The 19,407-nt window shown below is 44.6% G+C and overlaps 1 protein-coding gene across 33 annotated transcripts in view; it reads right to left on the bottom strand.

The window, feature by feature from the left end:
• Positions 1-19,407, bottom strand: part of CORIN (corin, serine peptidase) — a 286,238-nt gene that overhangs the window by 103,330 nt on the left and 163,501 nt on the right. For 31 of the 33 annotated variants that reach the window (XR_010601891.1, XR_010601892.1, XR_010601894.1 and 28 more), the window contains one exon: positions 6,295-6,402. The exons of the other annotated variants lie outside the window; for them this stretch is intronic. Coding sequence is in view for 27 of the 31 variants with exons in the window: in XM_065598101.1 (XP_065454173.1) it covers positions 6,295-6,402 (108 nt within the window). In the remaining 4 variants the exon portion in view is untranslated. The remainder of the gene's footprint in view (positions 1-6,294; positions 6,403-19,407) is intronic. 33 annotated transcript variants of the gene reach the window in all.

Below are 19,407 nucleotides of genomic sequence, written 5' to 3'. Positions count from 1 at the left end.
GGTTCTTTTCCTAGGCAGGTAATTAGAGTTAATTGAGAAGATGGTTATTTGGTGAAACACACAGAAACTTTATTTAATACAGACAAGTATAATTGACATAGTAGGAAAGGATCAATATACATAAATATAAGGATAAGATAAGTGCAGTAAAGTGGTTTCCTGTATTGTTCATACTTACAATCTTGCATGGTGCATATTCACAATTTATGGAGACCATTGAAAACCAAGATAGAAGGGAAAGTAAGTGGAGCCCATCAGAAGGGAGGTCCTGATTCAGATTACACCATCTCGGGGACGCAACAAACCCAAAGAAACGGGAACTGGGTGTAATATTTTATACCATTCCTTATGGTAAGAGTATGGATATATACCATATTTGATCCTTTACCCTAATTATTATAAGGTCAATAGCTGCCCCACCCACATGTAGCCTTTGGGGTGTCCGTAATTAAGCATCAAACATTAATATTAATGATTTATATACTTATTTCTTAATAATTTCTATATGTAAATGAGGTCTAACTGCGCACATACTCCATAGCAACCTCATTACCAAAGCCCCCTATGATGGGATTCCTGGGGTGAAACCTGGACTATGGGACCGCTGAGCCCTCCAAACCTACCAGCCTGAGCTGCTTCTCACATGGTCATGTTAATGTCAAGGTACAAGCCTCTGACAGGCACTGGATTTACACAGCCAGCCACATGCAGGGGCACACCCCAACTGACTTACATGAATGATCTCCCAGTCACTCATGAACCATCAGTAGGGATGCTTCAGCCAATACCCTCCCCCCCTCCCCCCCCCAAATTCCAGAACTGTGCTGTCTTGCACTGGTCAGAGCCTGGCCAATGTAAGCTCATTCCTTAATTCACTACTTCTTCATAGGAAAGTGGGCATGCACCAGCCTTTGTAACCTAAGTTGAGATTCCCCTAGCACTTCAACCAAAAACACACTGTTTTAGTAAAATATAAAATAGATGTATTAATTATAGAAAGTGAGTATAAGTAATAGGCATAGAGATCAAAGTTGGTTACCTAAGAACTAAAAATAGAAATAGTCTAAATTCTAACTTTAACAGACTAAGCAAGATTTGAATCAAACAGTTTCTCACCCCACAGGCAGCTTACAGTTCCTCAAAACACAGGCGGGACTCCAATCCGGCCTGGGACCGGTATCCCTAGTTCCAAGTCTTTGTCTTCCATCTAGATGATCTTCTGGATGTTGAGACGGGAGGTGGGGGAGAAACCAAGTGATGTCACCACTCTCTCTCTTTCTATACCTTCTTCCAGATGCTAGAAAGATCCTTGCTGTGACATGGGGGTCTCCCAGAATGAGAGCGCAAAGTTTCTGACTTGGGTTTATTGCCTTAAATCTTTCACATTTTAGCTACACTTCAGGCGTTAGTAGAATTCCTTGTGACGGGGTGTGACTCACCACTCTGGCGCCTCCTGTCAGCTGTCATGGGAATTAGCTCTTTTTGTCAGTTCACCCTCTTCTGGTGTTGCCTCGCTGCTGTCACTTCTGCTCTGTGACTCACGTCACTCCCAGGACCACGGCATGCTGTTCAGTGACACAGCCATCTGGCTGTGCCGCACTCTGTGCTCCCCACTTCCAGGGGTGTAGTCCAGCCACTTCTTCAGTGGCGAGTGGGGTTGCGGGGGACCCGGGCCCACCCATTACTCTGGGTCCAGACCCAGGGATGCTGTAGATGGCCACTGCTTCCAGCGCCCCCTCTGACTCCTCCATAGGTTTCCCTGGGCCACTTCCCTGCGGCCCAGCACCTTCTTTATCCTTGCCTCAGAGCCACAGCCTGCAGCACATCAGGAGCTGCCTTTAGATCCCTGTGTCTCTGCCTGCAGTACTGCTCTGTCCAGGGTGCTTGCTGCCTTCAGCCTGCAAGGCACCCAGTCCACCTCACTCCTCAAACTCCAGGGAGGACTGAAGCTGCTCTGTTCTGCAGCCCTTCTTATATGGGCCAACCCGGCCTTGATTGGCTGCTCATTGCAGTCCCTCTGATTGGCTGCATCCTGCGCAGCCTCCCCAGGGCTCTATTAACCCCTTAGATCTCAGTGTGGGGCAGGCGCCCCATCACATTCCTGCACAAAGCTTTCACCTAGTATAACAGATCTTTAACTCTAGCAACCTTAATAATCCATGTACTTATGTTCACCTATTTGCCCCCCATGCAAGTTTGAAGCTAATAAACAATACACCCCTGACACTCCTATAATGTCATTTTACCTCTAACAAGCATAAAATCACCCACAAGATGTGAGAGGGGACCATAGGTCATAAGCTCAAGTCAGGGGTTAATGTTAATGAGCTAATTAACCCATGAGCAGGCAAGTGGTTAAAAAGGAGCACAGGAAAGAAGTGCTTGAGGAGGAAGGGGGAAGAGAGGAGGCTAGGAGAGCCTGACAAGGCAGCTCTTGGAGTAGAGACATCTCAGCCACTCACCCCTGGAAGAAAGGGCCAGAGAGCTGGAAAAGAGTGCAAGGATGTGGTTGCACTGATATGCACTGATGGAAGGACTGAGACACTGTAATTAAATTACATGCTGGTGTTCACAAGCAGGAAGGTCTCAGAGTGGTCTGTGTTGGTGGAAGAGGTGGAGGTACAGCAGCTGTGACCTGTCACAATGTTACCTAAGGCAACTGCCATGTTTCCAATAGTGACTACCATACTATAGACCAATATCTTTTTTCCTATTAAAGTAATTTGGATTTATACTAACAAATGGGAAATATCCTGGACAGAGAAACTAAGCAGTTAGCACATGTAATTTTGTGCTTTAGCCTCATATTTTAGCATATTATTTCATAGACAGTTCTGAATATGAAATTTAAGGTCAAGTACATCCATTTAATTTGCAATTCCTACATAGAGATGTCAGTATGATAAAGTATTTGTTCCCAAACTGAAATTCACAGATCACTCTCAAATTGTCTGCAGAACTGCATCTCTCCTAGCATATCAACACCTATTGAGAAATGATCTGTCCAATGGCCATGTGATGTGGGTAGAGTGAGTAGCTATGCTGAGGTCCCACAGAATTACTAAAACCCACTGGTTTGGTAATTTTTTTGTGTTTTGTTTTTGACATTTCACTCAATTTCTAATAGATCATATGACTGGAAGAAATAAAATATTTCTGAGGTAAGAGATGAAACTGAAAACTCAAATAGTATATAAGGAATAGACTATAGTCTGGCTCCTCAGTGAAGTAACGCTAAGAGGACTGAAGAGACACCACCTTGGATGCCACCTATTTTAAAAGAGTCTTGGAGAAACTCCAACCAATGAAAGAATTGCTGGAATCGCTAGTGATCTCCAACAAGGATTTGGAAGACTCTGTGGCCAATATTGCAGAGAAAACAGTTCATGCTGAAGAAAGAATTTTGATGGCCAAAGATGCTGCATCACCAAAAAGAGGCCAAGGTAAAAGATTTTCAAAGAGATCTATCTGTCCCTATTGAAAGATAAGATAAAGGATTATGAACAGTGACATAAGGCACAGCAGAAGGCAATGATACTGTGTTTGTGGAAGTGCTATTTCTTCCTATTACACACTCAGCTGAAGACATCAGTTGAGAGTTGGAATGAACACACCAAACACTAGTTCCCAGAAAAACAAAGCATTCTTCAGAAGGCTAAAGCTCTTGCGGTCTTATCTATTATAGACATAGCTATTTATTTTGCCAGGCTTCTTGGTTAAGGTAGAGGGAAAATCTCTTTCTTCACTCCCACCATAAAATTGTTTAGAAGTAAAAAAAGATAGATCTGCATTGCATTATGGGACACATAATGATCCCACTAGCCTGCTAAGCTTTGGAAGAGGCCAAGAATTTTCCATAAGAAAACTCCAAGAAAAGACAGAAGTCTTAGCCTTATTTTGCCCTTTCATCATTCTGTTTCCTCAAGTAATGAAACTTTCTTTGTCGAACCCTTAGGAAAGGTTGAATATACAGAATACACTTGGTATAAAAGTTCTTGAGAGTATGTTAAAGATGAAGAAGAGAGAATGGGACACAACAAATCTGAGAGTAATCACTGTCAAACATTGTTTTTATGTCAGTGTTTTCTGTTATTATGCTATTAAGTTAGGAAGTTTAACTTGTTTCCATTTTTCTCAAAAATTATTACCAACCATGCTACACAACTGAGCACTTTAATGGGGCCAGGATTTCACTGTAAGGGCCTGATTCTACCAGCTTAGCTCACAAGGAGTAATACCTTACAGCACAAGTAGTCCCTTTGATAGATTCCAATGGAAGTACTTGAGGAATAAGGAAAAATCCACACCCCTGAGAGATGTAGTTATGCCAACCTAACCCTCAGTGTAGACAGTGCTCGGTTGAAGGAAGAATTCTTCCATCAACCTAGCTATTGCCTCTAATGGATGTGGATTACTTATGCCAATAAGAGAACCCCTTCCGTCAGCATAGGAAGCGTCTACTCTGAAGTGCTAGAGCAGTGCAGCTGCAGTGGTTTAAGTGCAGACATACTCTAAGGTCTCCTCTATACTTAACATTTTTTGGAATAATCTTTTGGTTAGGGATGTGATTTTTTTCTCCCAAAATAGTTATATCAGTAGAAAGGTGACTTATACCTGTATAGTTATTTCCCTTCCCCTAGCTATACCCTTGTAAAGCAACTGCATCTGGACTAGGGAGGTTAACTATACTTATCTTTGAAGCAGTACAGCTTTTTAGAGTAGACATGTCCTTAAACTCATGTATAACTTTGCTCACATAAGAAATCCCACTGAAATCTTCAAAATAGTAAATTCATAAGTCACATGAAGACTACTCACATGAAGAAAGCCATGCACAAGATTAAGTGCTTGCAGGATTGGGGCCTATTCACTGTGAGTAAAAGTGATCAGATTCAATGAAAAAAAAAATTACAAGAAAAAATGGGTGGGACAGTTGTGGAGAGTTTTTGTTATCACAGGTTACTAATGCCTATTGTCCATCAATGCAGCTATTACTGCCTATTACTCAAAACCGGCCTAACAGACTTGTGGTGGGCAAGATTGGAAGTATCCAGGGCAGTGAGGAGGAGATTACAATAACCAAGGCACAAGACAATAAACACTTGACCAAGCCGTAGGTAGTTTATATAGAGGAAAAAAGGTTGAATCTTAGGGCCATTATATAGGATAAAGTAATATCAGGAAGACAAGATGTGATCAAAGTTGGATGGAATTTTTTTTCAGTTAAAAGGTTTTTAATAAAAAGAGCTTTTGTCAAAAACTTTTTTCAATAAAAATCTCATTTTTGATTAAATTTTTCATTTAAATATATTGAATAAAATTTTTAGAAAAAACATTTATTCAGTATTTTTGAAAATGTTTCTTTTGAAATTGTTAAAAAATGGACACCTTCTGTCCTCTCACTTTTCTGGGAGGTGAGAAGAAAATGAAAGTAAAAGCTAAAAAGGAACAGGTTTTTTTATTTTAACAAAAATATTATTTTTCATGTTTAATGGTAGCTCTTTCAGAGAGAAAGTAGCACTTTCACTTTGTTTAACTGTTTCTCTCTGGCAAAAATTGGAAAAATAAGGTTTTTCCGCACTAACTCTTTAAATTTTGCATCAGGAAACCATTATTTCCTGGTGGCAAAATTTCAAATGGGGACTTTTCCCCCCCATGAACATTTCTACGGGAAAAATTCCCATTTTCAAGCCAACCATAGATGTAATGTGGATTGTGAGACCAAGAGGATCTGCCAAACAAGACATTGAAGAAGTGATCAGAGAGGTAGGAAGATAATTATCAGTGGAAAGAGCCTTGAAATTCAATGGAGAGCAGGATTTAAAGAGCAGTGAATAGCTGATGGTCAAGGAGGACAAGTCTGTCCTGATGCTTATGCAGGAAGAGTTTAGTCATAATGCTCTGCTGGCACCAATGATATGCAGCATTTTTAGGTTCTATTTTATCTCATATGAGTTGCTGAATTATCTGGAAAACTGAAACACACCTTGAATAAGTTTACAATAAATAACAAAGTCAACATTTCTTCAATAAAATATGCACCTGATTTGTATAAAACATAAAAATTGTGTAAAAATATCATTTGCTGAAAAAGCATTGAATGATAGAATTCTCCAAATCTTTTAAATTAGTTATGAAGAGTCACAAACTTTAATCTGTGTTCACTTCCTTGCTAAATAAAGTGGAACGCATGGGTATATTACTGTTTCTGGTAAGTCTAAGGGAAAAGATTCTGTCAGTTTAGACAATGCTATTACATTAAAGCCTTTAGAAAAATGTAACACTCCCAATTACCACAGTTTTGTTCATCACTCAGGTCTCCACAATCATCATATCCATCACAAACAAAGGTGTAATTGAGGCATTTCCCGGTAGTACAACGGAACACATCATCACTGCAGTCTGCAAAACAAATATTTGTAAAGCACATCAACAAAACACTACATTGTGTTCTATGTTTACAGCACCACAATAGTGATAGAGAAAGTTAAACTACATTAATAGCTACACACAATAGCTATATTATAGTAGTAAACACACATATAAGCCAACAACTATGTTGCATAAGCACATCTGTTCATTAGAATCCAATATGGATACTGAATATAAGAAGAAGGATCAAAGACTCTTTGTGGACCTTTTTGGCTGCAGCCAGGAAGAAAGTATTGGGACATGCCTTCCCCAGCCCACAAACCTGTCTGAGGCCAGAGCTCAGCACAACCCTGCACTCCAGTGCCAGGGCAGGATGCAGACCAGAAAGCACATGGAAAGATAGTGTGCAGCCCCAGCACTTCCCTGGTTACAGCCCCACAGACCTGCCTGTGGCCAGGGACTTTCTTCCTAAAAAAAAGTGGTAAGCGGCATGCCTGTTGCCAATATCCAAATCCAATTAATATTAAAGTCAATGGAACAGGATCGGTTCCCAGCAAAATGTTGCCATTAAATGAAAGATGTTAGTATACAGATTGCTATTAAGCAACAGCTACTGTATTTACCACACAGAAAGTATGTTTCTTTGCCTCAAAATGGTGATAAGGTTAATTCTCAGTTCTTCCTACTATTCTCAGGAAATGCATTGGCCAAATCCTCCGAAACAGTGAAGTCCCTTTGCACCACACTGCACACACAACCTGGTCATTGATAAACATATATGTGCCCCAAGAAGGATTTCCAGCATAGGGAGATTCTCTGGTGATGAAAAGCCTGCATAAAGATTGCTACCCTACCTTCTCTGCCAGTGACTGGAGGAAAGTGTGTCTGGCTGGGAAACTCACGGGTTGTTCCAAAACCTGGCTATGGTTTCCGCCCCTTGTGGAATTGGTAGCAGAAGTAAATCGGCAGAAGCCTCAGGCTGCCCTAATATATGCCCAGGGACCAGCCCTGCATACCGTGACCCCAGAATCAGGCCTGATTTGTTCTGCACGTTCCTTGGCTGAAGACAAGGGTCTGGGCCTGCTGTATCTTTTTTAAGATACAACACATCTGTCCTGAAAGTTGGAGATTAGTGTAAGCACTGGAAATCTGCAAATGGAAAGATTGTGTTGGTTTGGTGGGCTGGATCAAGCGTTCACAAATCTTACACATCACATCTGCCATTGTACTTACAATGTTATCAAGACATAGATGAGCAAATTTTAACATTTTCCAAGGCATGACACAGTGCTTTGTGTGACAAGGCACTGCCTTTCTCTTGCAAGACTTAGTGCTTCCCCCTCTGGCGATGGCGGACCTGACGTAATCATCCCCTCTCAGGGCAGGGTTTGCCTTCCCTCTTCTGTGCTTCCTTAGTCCTATTTTCAGGGTAGGCCTGAGGATTGGCCTATGATGTGATCCTCCACCAAACAAAAAGGAAACAGTCTCATAAACAAAAAAAACACCCAGAGGGGTAACTTTCGCTGCCTCCTCACCGGTGCAGGGTGTCATTCTGTTGGTTGCTCTGGGGTGTCAGTCCTTCCCCTACCAGGGGAAGGAACACAGCCTCTCATCCTGAAGCGGCTTATTTCCCTGCTGCTACTAGCCTGGCAGCAGCTTGTCTGTCTGTCTGTCTCTCTTCCCCTCTTCTCTGCCCAGAGGAGGGTTTTTTTAAAGACCTCAGGCAGCCCTTAATTGGAATCACTTGTCCCTAATTGACCTGAGGTAACCCCTTCTCAGCTTATAGGGAAGAGGGCCTTTAACATTCTGGGGCTAACATATCGGCCTACCAAGACCCTCTTGCAGCCATCCGGCCTGACTTTGTCACACAGACATACACCCCTGCTCAACACCATGGGTTTGGGCTACTTGGGTCAAAAAATAGTGCACCCTTGACAGGCCATCAGCGTTGCCATGCCTGGTCCCTGACCTGTGTTGCACTCTGAAGTGGAAGGGTTGTAATGACAGGAACTATCTCGTTACCCTTGCATTTCTTTCCTTGTTCAGGTGCATCCATTTCAGGGGGGTATGGTTAGTGATGAGGGTAAACCTCCATCCAAGTTGTATCGGAGGGTTTCCATGGCCCACCTTACTACAAGGCATTCCTTCTCTACCATGGCATACCTTTGTTCTCTGGGCAGGAATTTCCTACTAAGGAATAAGATTGGGTGGTCTTTCTCTCTTACCATTTGAGAGAGCACGGCTCCCAACCTGACCTTGGAGTCATTTGTTTGCAGCAAGAACTCCTTCTAAAAGTCCAGGGATACTAGCACTGGATTACTGCAGAGAGTGGTCCTCAGATCTGTAAAAGCTTCCTCAATTGTGCTGGTCTATTTCACTATGTCTGGGCCCCAGGTTTTTATTAGATCCATCAACTGGTATGCTCTGGTAGCAAAGTGGGGAAATGAATCGCCTATACTACCCAGCTATTCCCAGGAATGCTTTGACCTGTTTCTTCCAGATCAGTAGGGGGCCAACTTTGTATCGCTTGTAACTTGTTCAGTTGGGGCTTCACTATGCCCCTCCCAACTACGTACCTAAGGTATTTGGCTTCTGCTAGCCCTGTTGCACATTTGGAGGGATTCGCAGTGAGACCTGTCTTCCTCAGGTTATCCAATACTGCTTCCACCTTTTCTAGGTGTCTCCCCCAATCTGGGCTATGTATGATGACATCATCAAGGTAAGTGGCCGCATACTTGCCATGTGGAAGGTTGCGGGAACCCCCTGTAATCCAAAAGGGAGGACTGCGTACTGTACAATCCCTCTGGTGTCGAAAAGGTATTTGCCAATAGCCTTTGGTCAGGTCAAAGGTGGACAAAAAATTAGCTTTTCCCAACCAGTCGATTAGCTCATCTATCCTAAGTATGGGGTACGCATCAAACTGGGACACCTCATTTAATTTTCGGAAGTCACTGCAGAATCTCATGCTGCCATCTGGCTTAGGTACCAGGACAACGGGACTGGATCATTGACTATGAGACTCCTCAATGACTCCCAGCTCCAGCATTCTCCCAACTTCAGTCCTGATCTCCTCCCTTTTTGCCTCTGGGATCCGGTATGTCTTAACATTCACCTTTACTCCAGGATGTGTGATGATGTGGTCCCACCTGGCTTCTCTGAGAACACGTTATGGTTCCGTTCAATCATATTGATGACTTCTGCTCATTGTTCAGGGGTCAATTTAGGGGATATCCCTAACAGTCCCTGATGTTTACTTTCTTGGGGTGATGTCTCTAGGATGACCAAATGAGCTTCCATGTCTTGCCAGGGTTTCAATAGGTTGACATGGTAGATCTGTTCCAGCTTCCGGTGATCAGGATGTCGAACCTTATAGTTGACCTCCCCAGTGGCTTCTGTTACTTCATATGGCCCCTGCCATCAGGTCAGGAGCTTGCTCTCAGCTGTGGGCTCCAGCACCATTACCCAATCTCCCGCCTGGAATTTCTGGGCTGTCGCTCAGCAATTGTAATAGGTCTATTGGGCCTCTTGTGCCTTCTCCATGTGTTTCCACACTATGGGGGACCTTTGGCTATCCTGTCCTTCATCTGCATCACATGCTCAATGATGCTTCTTCCCTTGTTAGGTTGTTCTTCCAAGCCCTCCTTAGCGATGACAGCTCGAAGGGGGAAAACCCAGTTGAAGTCTGGGAAACCTTCCTTATAGCAAACATCAGGTAAGGTGGTAAGATATCCCAATTTTTCCCATCCTGGCTCACCACTTTCTGTATCCTGTTCTTCAGTGTTCTATTAAAGCATTCAATGAAGCCATCGGTCTGTAGATGGTAGACTGACATTCTTAGGCCCCATATGTGCAGCATTGCACACAAGTCCTTCTTCAACTTTCACACAAAGGGGGTTCCTTGATCTATCAAGATCTCTCACCCTAGAGAAAATTTTGGTTAATTCCTTAGCTATCACTTTGGACATTGTGTTTCATAGGGGTATGGCTTCTGGATATCGGGTGGCGTAGTCCAGAACAACGAGCACACTCTGATGGCCCCAGGCTGACTTCTCCAATGGGCCTATCAGGTCCATGGCTATCCTCTTGAATGGGACTTTGATAATTGGCAGAGGTACTAAAGGGACCCTCAAGTGCGGTGGGGAGATATGCAATTGGAATTCTGGGCAGGAGGCGCAATATCGTCGTACCTCCATATAAACTCCCGGCCAAAAGAATCTCCATAGGAGTCAATCAAGGGTCTTATCTACCCCCAGACGTCCTCTGAATAAATGACTATGAGCTAGGTCCAACACTGCCCTGTGGTGCCTTCAAGTACCAAGAGCTGCTCCACCTCTTGCTCTTGCAGTCAGACTACTCTATATAATAAGTCCCTTTTTATCATGAAATATGGCCCTGGGACTTCGGTTTTCCCCTCCACTGGGACCCCATTCACTTCAACTATCTCTTTTCTAATATTATTGTATAGCAGATCATTGGCATGATCCTTCCCAAAATTCTCAAATGAGGGTCCAATATGCCCAAATTCAAGGGGACCTACTTCTGTTTCTCTCTCAGGGTTGGACTCCATGGAATTGGGTCCAGCTTCTAACTTGTCGACTCTGCGTCGCCCCCTGCCAACTGGACACGATTTCTTCCCTACGAGTGCAGCCTTTTGGTTCTGGGCCAAGATCCTGGTTCCCAACCTCTTGTCTGCACTCCTTTCTCGCCTAGTCTTCCAAGGCTTCCCAGTTGTAGAGAACAAGTCCTGGGCTAATTCACAGAAGACTGAGAGAGGGCTAGCTACTGGGTCCATTGTATTAATCCCAGGGTCACTACTCCCCTCTGACTCCTCTATGGGGAGTAGGCCTCCAAACCCTAAGAAGTCTCATCCTATAAGGACCGGATATGGGAATTTCGGGACCACCTCCACCATCACCCTTGTGGTATTCCCCTGGACCTCAATTTGTACAGGGATGGTTGGTTTGGCCCGAGACAACTGGTCCTGCCCCATGAGTTTCCTTGAGACCAGCATGACAGCACTTCTGGAATCCACTAATTAAATCGTCTGTATGCCATTCATCCTAACTGGCCGTATATATCTATGGGGGGGCGGGCGCATCGCGACTCCCACAAGGTTTATCAAGCCACAAAGATCTTTGTGATACCCCAGATTGCACTGCATGGGCTCCTCCACATTAGGGCACTGGGCCACCATATGCCCCATTTCCCCACAAGCATAACGCCTATATCCTACTCGAGGTATCCCTCTATTCTTTGGGCCAGTGGGCCTTACCACATGATCCTTTCTCCCCAGGTCCCCAAGTCCCTTTGCAGCTTCAGGCCACTCTTCAGCCTCTTCTCTCCCTCCTCCACCCCCCCACCAATATAGTTCTCCTAGTGCTTCGGAAGCACAGGCCCTTGGAGCGGGGACTGGCCTCTTGACCCAGCGCATCTCTTCCCCAGTAGTCTGAGAAAGTTCTTTGGCCATTAAGTGTCTCTCTACAAGGGCAACTAATGCATCATAGGAGGAGGGGTCATTTTGGCTGACCCATCCTCATAGATTTGGCAGTAGTCCTCTCATGAACCTGTCCAAGACTATGACTTCCATAATTTTCTCCAGGTTGTGGATCTTGGGGCGCAGCCACTTCCTCATCAGATGGATCAGGTCGAACAGGTGGGACCTCAGTGCTTTGCCATCCTGACACCTTCACTCATAGAACCTCTGAGCCCTTATAACTGTTGTCACCCCGGACCTCCCCAGAAGCTCAGCCTTCAGCTGGGGGTAAATGTAGCTGTTTCCATTGCCATGTCATAGTAGGCCTTCACACAGGAAAGGGGCAAGGATGCTGGCCCACTGGTCTTGGGGCCAGACCTCACATTGGGCCATTCTCTCGAAGGCAAGAAGATATGCCTCCACATCATCTTCCAATGTCATCTTCTGTAGGTAACTACTTGCCCTTAGGGACCGTGTCCCGTCATGGCCATGCATCAGAATGGTCAGGGCCTTCAGCTGGTTCATGACCTCCTTCAGGATGGCTCAATCCTGGACTGCTGGCACATAGATTATAGGACTGGAAGGGACCTCGAGAGGTCAACATCAGCAGTTGATTCATACCGACTTCTATTGGGCAGCCATCTAGACCCTGGTAGTCTTTTGTTTTGCTGCCGTGGCCTGTACCACTGCCCTCACTATGTCGTCCATTTTGGGGGTGGAAGTGATTTATCTTGCCCTGGGATGATTCGCCATGAAGTCTATCCCACTGCTAATACCACGTGTGGCAAGGCACCTCCTTTCTCTCGCCAGACTTAGCGCTTCCCCCTCTGGCAATGGTTGACCTGAGGTAAGCAGCCCCTCCCAGGGCAGGGTTTGCCTTCCCCCTCCTGTGCTCCCTTAGTCCTAATTTCAGGACTGAGGGTCGGCCTTTAGGGTGATCCTCCACCAAACAAAAAGGAAACAGTCTCATAAACAAACAAAAAACCCAGCGGGGGTACTTTTCACTGCCCCCTCACTGGTGCAGGGTGTTGTCCTGTTGATTGCCCTGAGGTGTTAGTCCTCCCCTTAGCAGGCACTCAGGTTTGGCTGTTTCCCCTAGAGGAAGGAGCACAGCCTCTCATCCTGGAGCGGCTTATTTCTCTGCTGTCATTAGTCTGGCAACAGCTTCTCTCTCGCTCTCTCTTCCCCTCTTCTCTGCCCAGAGAAGGATTTTTTTAAAGGCCTCAGGCAGCCCTTAATTGGAATCAGGTGTCCCTAATTGACGTGAGGTAATCCCTTCTCAGTGTGTAGGAAAAAGAGCCTTTAACATTCTGGGGCTAACATATCGGCCTTCCAAGACCCTTTTGCAGCTGTCCAGCCTGACTTTGTGTTATAGACCCAGAGCAGAGGGAGCTAGGGCTACATTATGAAAATCATTTTAACCTATTGTGAAACCGCACATGCAAATCAATTTCTCATTGTATCCAATGATTTTCACAGCATAGAACTGTCCAATATTGTTCTCATGTATTATTCTCTGGGGCTCAGAAATTATAGCAATTGTGACTGCTCATCCTTACTCCCATCCTCACTTCCAGACCACCCAGGATCACACTTGATTTTCAAGGGCCACAGCTAAACAAAGAGTAAGCTGTTTTGAAAATATGACCCCAAGTCTTTTACTGTAAGAACTTGTGAGCCTGATTCTGATCTTACTAGAATGATTTCAAAGGCATAACTCTTGGTTTACACTGGTGTGAGCTCAGAATTTGGTCCACTATTTTCTCTCCAAATGATCTACTAATACAGACATCCCCAAGTGGGTTTACTCTTTCTTTCCATGACTGTCCATTGTGTGGCAGATGGGACAAAGGACCCAGTAAACTAAGTTCCCTGTAAGCTACACGGCTGCACAGCAGCATTCCTAGTGCCACTCAGGGAACCTGCCCGGGGACCTGCCCGGGCACCCTTCCCCCGGTCCCAAGTCTGCCATGACCGGGGTGCCTGGACCAACTGAGGTGCCCCTACCCTGGCCCAAACCCAGCTGCAGCCAGGGCACCCCTACTTCGGCTGGGGCAGCCCTCCCATGGGCCAAACCTAGCCCCATCGCGGACTTGCTGCGGTGCTCCTCCCCCCGGCCCAAACCCAGCCCAGCCCAGACCTGCCAGGGAAGGGGTGCCTATCCTGCAGCCCCAGCCCCAGAGCTATCACGGTGGGTAGAGGCACCTCTTCCCCACAGCCCAGGTGCTGTTGTGGGGAGAGAGAGCTGGAGGGAGTCCTCTGTCCCTGGCATAGCCCCAGAACACTCTCCTGCACCCCAAACCCCTCATCCCTGGCCCAAACCCAGAGCCCACACCCTCAGCCGGAGCCCTCACCCCCTGCACCGAACCCCCTGCACCAGCCCTGAGCCCCTCATCCCCATCCCCACCCCAGAGTCCGCACCCCCAGCCGGAGCCCTCACACCCCTGCACCCCAACCCTCTGCCCCAGCCCTGAGCCCCCTCCCACACTCCGAACCCCTCGGCCACACCCCCAACACATGAATTTTGTTATGTGTCACACATCACCTCCATATTAGTGGGAAAATTCGAGGGAACACTGCCAGTAAGTACTCTTGTGTTCAGTGTAAACACTTACTATCCTGCTTAATTCAGTGTTGTTCCACGTTGTTACAGTGTGAGACACTAAAGTACATAAAATTATTCACAATTAATTTTTTGGGGTAGCATAATTAACAACACCGTAACAGGTACATTGTTTTGTTTTGTCATATCTGATGGCAGTAGTAAATTGATGCTAGTACCTGCCAAATTGTAACTTAGAGATAAGTGTAGCGGTGCGGGACTCACCCCTGCGGCGCCTCCTGCTGGTCATCTCCAGGAATTAGCTCTCCAGCTGTTGGAGCGCTCTCTGCAGGCCAGTGTCCCGCTACCGCTTGGCCCCCGTGTCCCTCCCAGGACCTGGTGCCTTGTTGTCTGGGGTGCTGCCCCCTGGCAGTAACCCCTCCCAGCTCTGGGTCTCCCCCTCCCAGGGGAACCCCCACCCACTAGCCCCACCTCGCCTCAGTATACGGCTACCGCCAGTCTCTATCTAGCCCCAGTTCACTGGGGTAGACTGCAGTATAAGCCACTCATCACAGGCAAAGGGGTTTGGACCTGCTGCCTCTGCCTACCCATGGACTGCCTCCTGCAACCCAGTACCTAATAGGCCTTACTAGGCCTGCAGCCTGGGGCTTTCCTAGGCCGGAGCTCCCCAGCTCCCTTGGCCTTTCCCCAGCCCTGCTCCACTCCAGATACCTGGTTAATCTCCCTGCAGCCAGGCCTGCCTTTCTCTGAACGCAGAGAAAGACTGCTTCTGGGCCTCTGGCTCACAGCCTTTTTATACAGGCCAGCTGACACTGATTGAGGCGTGAAAAGCTGCAGCTACTTCCCCAATCAGCCTAGCAGCTTTTAGAGTTGCAGCCCACTCCAGGGCTGCTTTCAAGCCCTTCCAGGCAGGAGCGGGTGTCTACCCCGCTACAATAAGTGATTGATTCATTGATAGAAAGGATACAGTTACACTGTTCTCTGGCCACCCAGCTCTGAAGGCAGTGCAGAAGTAAGGGCGACAATGTAACAAGGAAGATAAGAAACGTAATTACAGCCATACTGGGTCAGATCAATGGCCCATCTAACCCAGTATCCTGTCTTCTCACAGTGGCCATTGCCAGATGCTTCAGAGGGAATGAACAGAACAGGCAATCATTGAGTGATCCATCCTCTGTCGTCCAGTCCCAGTTACTGGCAGTCAGAAACTGGGGATACTCAGAGCAGGGGGGTTGCATTCCTCACCATCTTGGCTAATAGCTATTGATGGACCTATCCTACATGAACTTATCTAATTCTTTTTTGAGACTCGTTATACTTTTGACCTTCAGAACATAGCCAGGTAGAGTTCCACAGGTTGACTGTGCATTGTGTGAGGAAGTACCTCCTTATGTTTGTTTTAAATGTACTGCCTATTAATTTAATTGGGTGACCCGACGTTTTTGTGTTATGTGAAGGGGTAAATAATACTTCTTTATTCACTTTCTCTACGCCATTCATGATTTTATAGAACTATATCATATCCACCCTTAGTCGTCTCTGTTCTACGCTGAACAGTTCCAGTCTTTATAAAATCTCCTTGTATGGAAGCTGTTCTGTACCCCAAATCATTTTTGTTGCCTTTCTCTGTACTTCTTCCAATTATAACATACCTTTTTTGAGGTGGGACGACCAGAACTGCATTCAGTATTCAGTGTGGGCGTACCATGAATTTAGATAGTGTCATTATGATATTCTCTGTTTTATTATCTACCCTTTTCCTAATGGTTCCTAACATTCTGTTAGCTTGTTTGACTGCCACTGCACATTGAGGAATTATTTTCAGGGAACTATCCACAATGACTCCAAAATCTCTTTCTTCAGTGGTAATAGTAATTTAGACCCATCATTTGGTATGTATAATTGGAATTATATTTTCCAATGTGCATTACTTTGCAGTTATCAACAATGAAGTTCATCTACCATTTTGTTGCTCATGCACCCAGTTTTGTGAGATTCCTTTGTAACTCTTCACAATCAGCTTTGGATTAACTATCTTGAATAATTTTGCATAGTCAGAAAACTTTGCCACCTCACTGTTTACCCCTTTTTCCAGATCATTTATGACTATGTTGAACAGCACTAGTCCCAGTACAGATCAGTCGGGGACCCCACTATTTACCTTTCTCCACTGTGAAAACTGACTATTTATTCCTACCCTTTGTTTCCTGTCTTTTAACCAGTTACTGATCCATGAGAGGATCTTCCCTCTTAACCCATGACAGTTTACTTTGCTTAAGAGCCTTTGGCAAGGGACCTTGTCAAAGGCTTTCTGAAAGTCCAAGTACATTATATCCACTGGACCACCCTAGTCCACAAGTTTGTCGACCCCCTCAAAGCATTTTAATAGATTAGTGAGGCATGATTTCCCCTTACGAAAGCCATGTTGACGTTTTCCCAACATATTGTGTTCATCTATATGTCTGATATTTCTGTTCTTTACTATATTTTAACCAAGTTGCCGGGTACTGAAGTTAGGTTTACTGTCCTGTATTTGCCAGGATTGCCTCTGGAGCCTATTAAAAAAAAATCGGCACTACATTAGCTATCCACCAGTCATCTGGTTCAGAGGCTGATTTAAGTGATAGGTTACATACCACAGTAGTAGTTCTGCAATTTCATATTTGAGTTCCTTCAGAACTCTTGGGTGAATACCATCTGGTCCTGCTGATTTATTACTGTTTAATTATCAATTTGTTCCAAAACATCCTCTATTGATGGGACAGTTCCTCAGCTCTGTCACCAAATAAGAATGGCTCAGGTATGGGAATCTGCCTCACATCCTCTGCAGTGAAGAATTCATTTAGCTTCTCCAAAAACAGAGTTAGTTCCTTTAGCACCTTACTGATCCAATAGCCCCACTGATTGGCAGGCTTCCTGCTCCTGATGTACTTCTCATCTTCCTGGCAGAGAGCTCCAAAGTAAATCTGCCAACCAAGGGAAGAGGAGAAAGTTCACCAAGATAAAGAAACTTTGATTCCTGGTAATCAGGGAGTGAAAAGGGCCAGAACTCCAGTAACCACTACACTCCCACACATATTGTTACATCATATGGTAACATCTGTTATTACTCTTTTTAGAAGATGAATATCCATCCCCAAATCCTCTGTCTTTGCACACAGGAGCCACATGAAGATAACTATAGCCCTTTTGCACTTATTTGCATGGAGAGAGGGGGTTGGAAATGCTCATGGCACTGTTTGGGGGAAAAGAAAGGGTAGGGAGTTCATTAACATGAGCTCCTAAACCTTTAAGCAGTAACCAACCACATAGAGGGTGCAGGTCTCCTCTTCCCAACCTTAGACATGGGGCTTGACAGTCTTCAGGCTTGGCCTGACTGCTTTAGTATTAGCACTTCTGTTAACAGAACTAAGGGAGTGGTCTCAAATTTGGGAGAGCTTGGTAAATTTGTAGAGCTTCCCCAGGCTTAACAACCTTAATTTTAGACTATGGATATTAATCACTTCCTACCCCCACAAAAAGATTTGTTCTCTCTACTAATTTTGCATTATTTCAGAAGTTCACATCTGAATTTATGGCTTAAAGCCAAGCACTGTGTGTAAGAGAATGAAATAAAATAATCTCGCTGTCTTGAATTTTTCAGACCAGTGTATAAAAAGAAGAAAAGGAATGAAATGGCAAATTCAAAACCATAAAACTAAATGAAAATATGTGATTTCTGTGTATGTTTCATATGAGCAGAACAGCACCCTGCTAGGTTTAAAATTCAAAACATTATTTGTCTTGAAACTGTATCAGCATGAACTACCCTGGCAAGCCTCTCTTTTCCCATCGGTATGTAACTCTGACTGTATCTATTTCTTATTATTCCTCATTGTAAACAAAACAAAGCTGTCTTTTCCCCATGGTGCCTCTTCTGACTAAGTTAACTGTTTGATCTGCATTCATGCCCTAATACATATTTACACTCATCCTTTCATAGCTACAGAAATGACATTTAGAGCATGGCACAGCTTGACAACAGCACTCTGAAACTCAGTGTAATTTAAACAAAGGCACACAGATGTCTTTGCAAGGGCTGAAGTAAGTGAATATGCAAGTCTAAATGTCTTAACATTTTCATTAAGGTACTGGCAATAATATATTAGACAGCTACTTATTCTCATCGTTATATAAATCACACTTCATAACCTCCACTTGTAACTGGTAGAATTTAATTTTCATTAGGGATGGGCCAAGGCCAGTTTTCATAAAATAAGAATTAGTTGAACTTCAGTCCTGTTCCCAATCTCCATTAAACCCAAATCTTTTTTAAGTTTCATACCAGTTTGGTTAAGGCTGGTCAACCTTTCAGATTAACCAGCCCTTTGAACTCTATTAACGTACCTGTCCTTTCAATTTCACTATTCCAATACACACTCTTCTGTCTGTCAATTCTCCATCTCACCCCTTAAAGATAATTGTAGGGGTTCCAGCAACTTCTGTGCCATTTGTTTTAAAATATGTTTGCATAATTTCATCAGATTTGTTTAGTAAAATTGGGTTCAAGGAATCTTAGATGCAGTATGACAAATTCTGCCTTCAGTTACACCCATCCACGTCAGTAGGGTTGCACAGTGTGTAAGTCAGTGCAGAAATTGCCCCTGTACTTGTAAACTTAGTAACTTCAAAGTAGTCTCTTACATTTCATGATTAAAATTGCCATATTAATCATGTGTGTGTGTGTGTGTATAGAGTATCTGCCTGGAAAATAAAGAAACTACAGTCTCTCACATAGAACATGAAATGATCATTGCAAAGGGCTCATTGGATTCTGCCATTGTCTAGACTCTAAATAAAAAGAACAGGAGAACTTGTGGCACCTTAGAGACTAACAAATTTATTTGAGCATAAGCTTTCATGGGCTACAGCCTACTTCATCAGATGCATGAAGTTAGTCTGTAAGGTGCCACAAGTACTCCAGTTCTTTTTGCGGATACAGACTAACACAGCTGCTACT

Source organism: Chrysemys picta, chromosome 5 (genome assembly GCF_011386835.1).
Source record: "Chrysemys picta bellii isolate R12L10 chromosome 5, ASM1138683v2, whole genome shotgun sequence".
Lineage (NCBI taxonomy): Eukaryota > Metazoa > Chordata > Testudines > Emydidae > Chrysemys > Chrysemys picta.
This window is presented reverse-complemented; position numbering and strand designations above follow the sequence as displayed.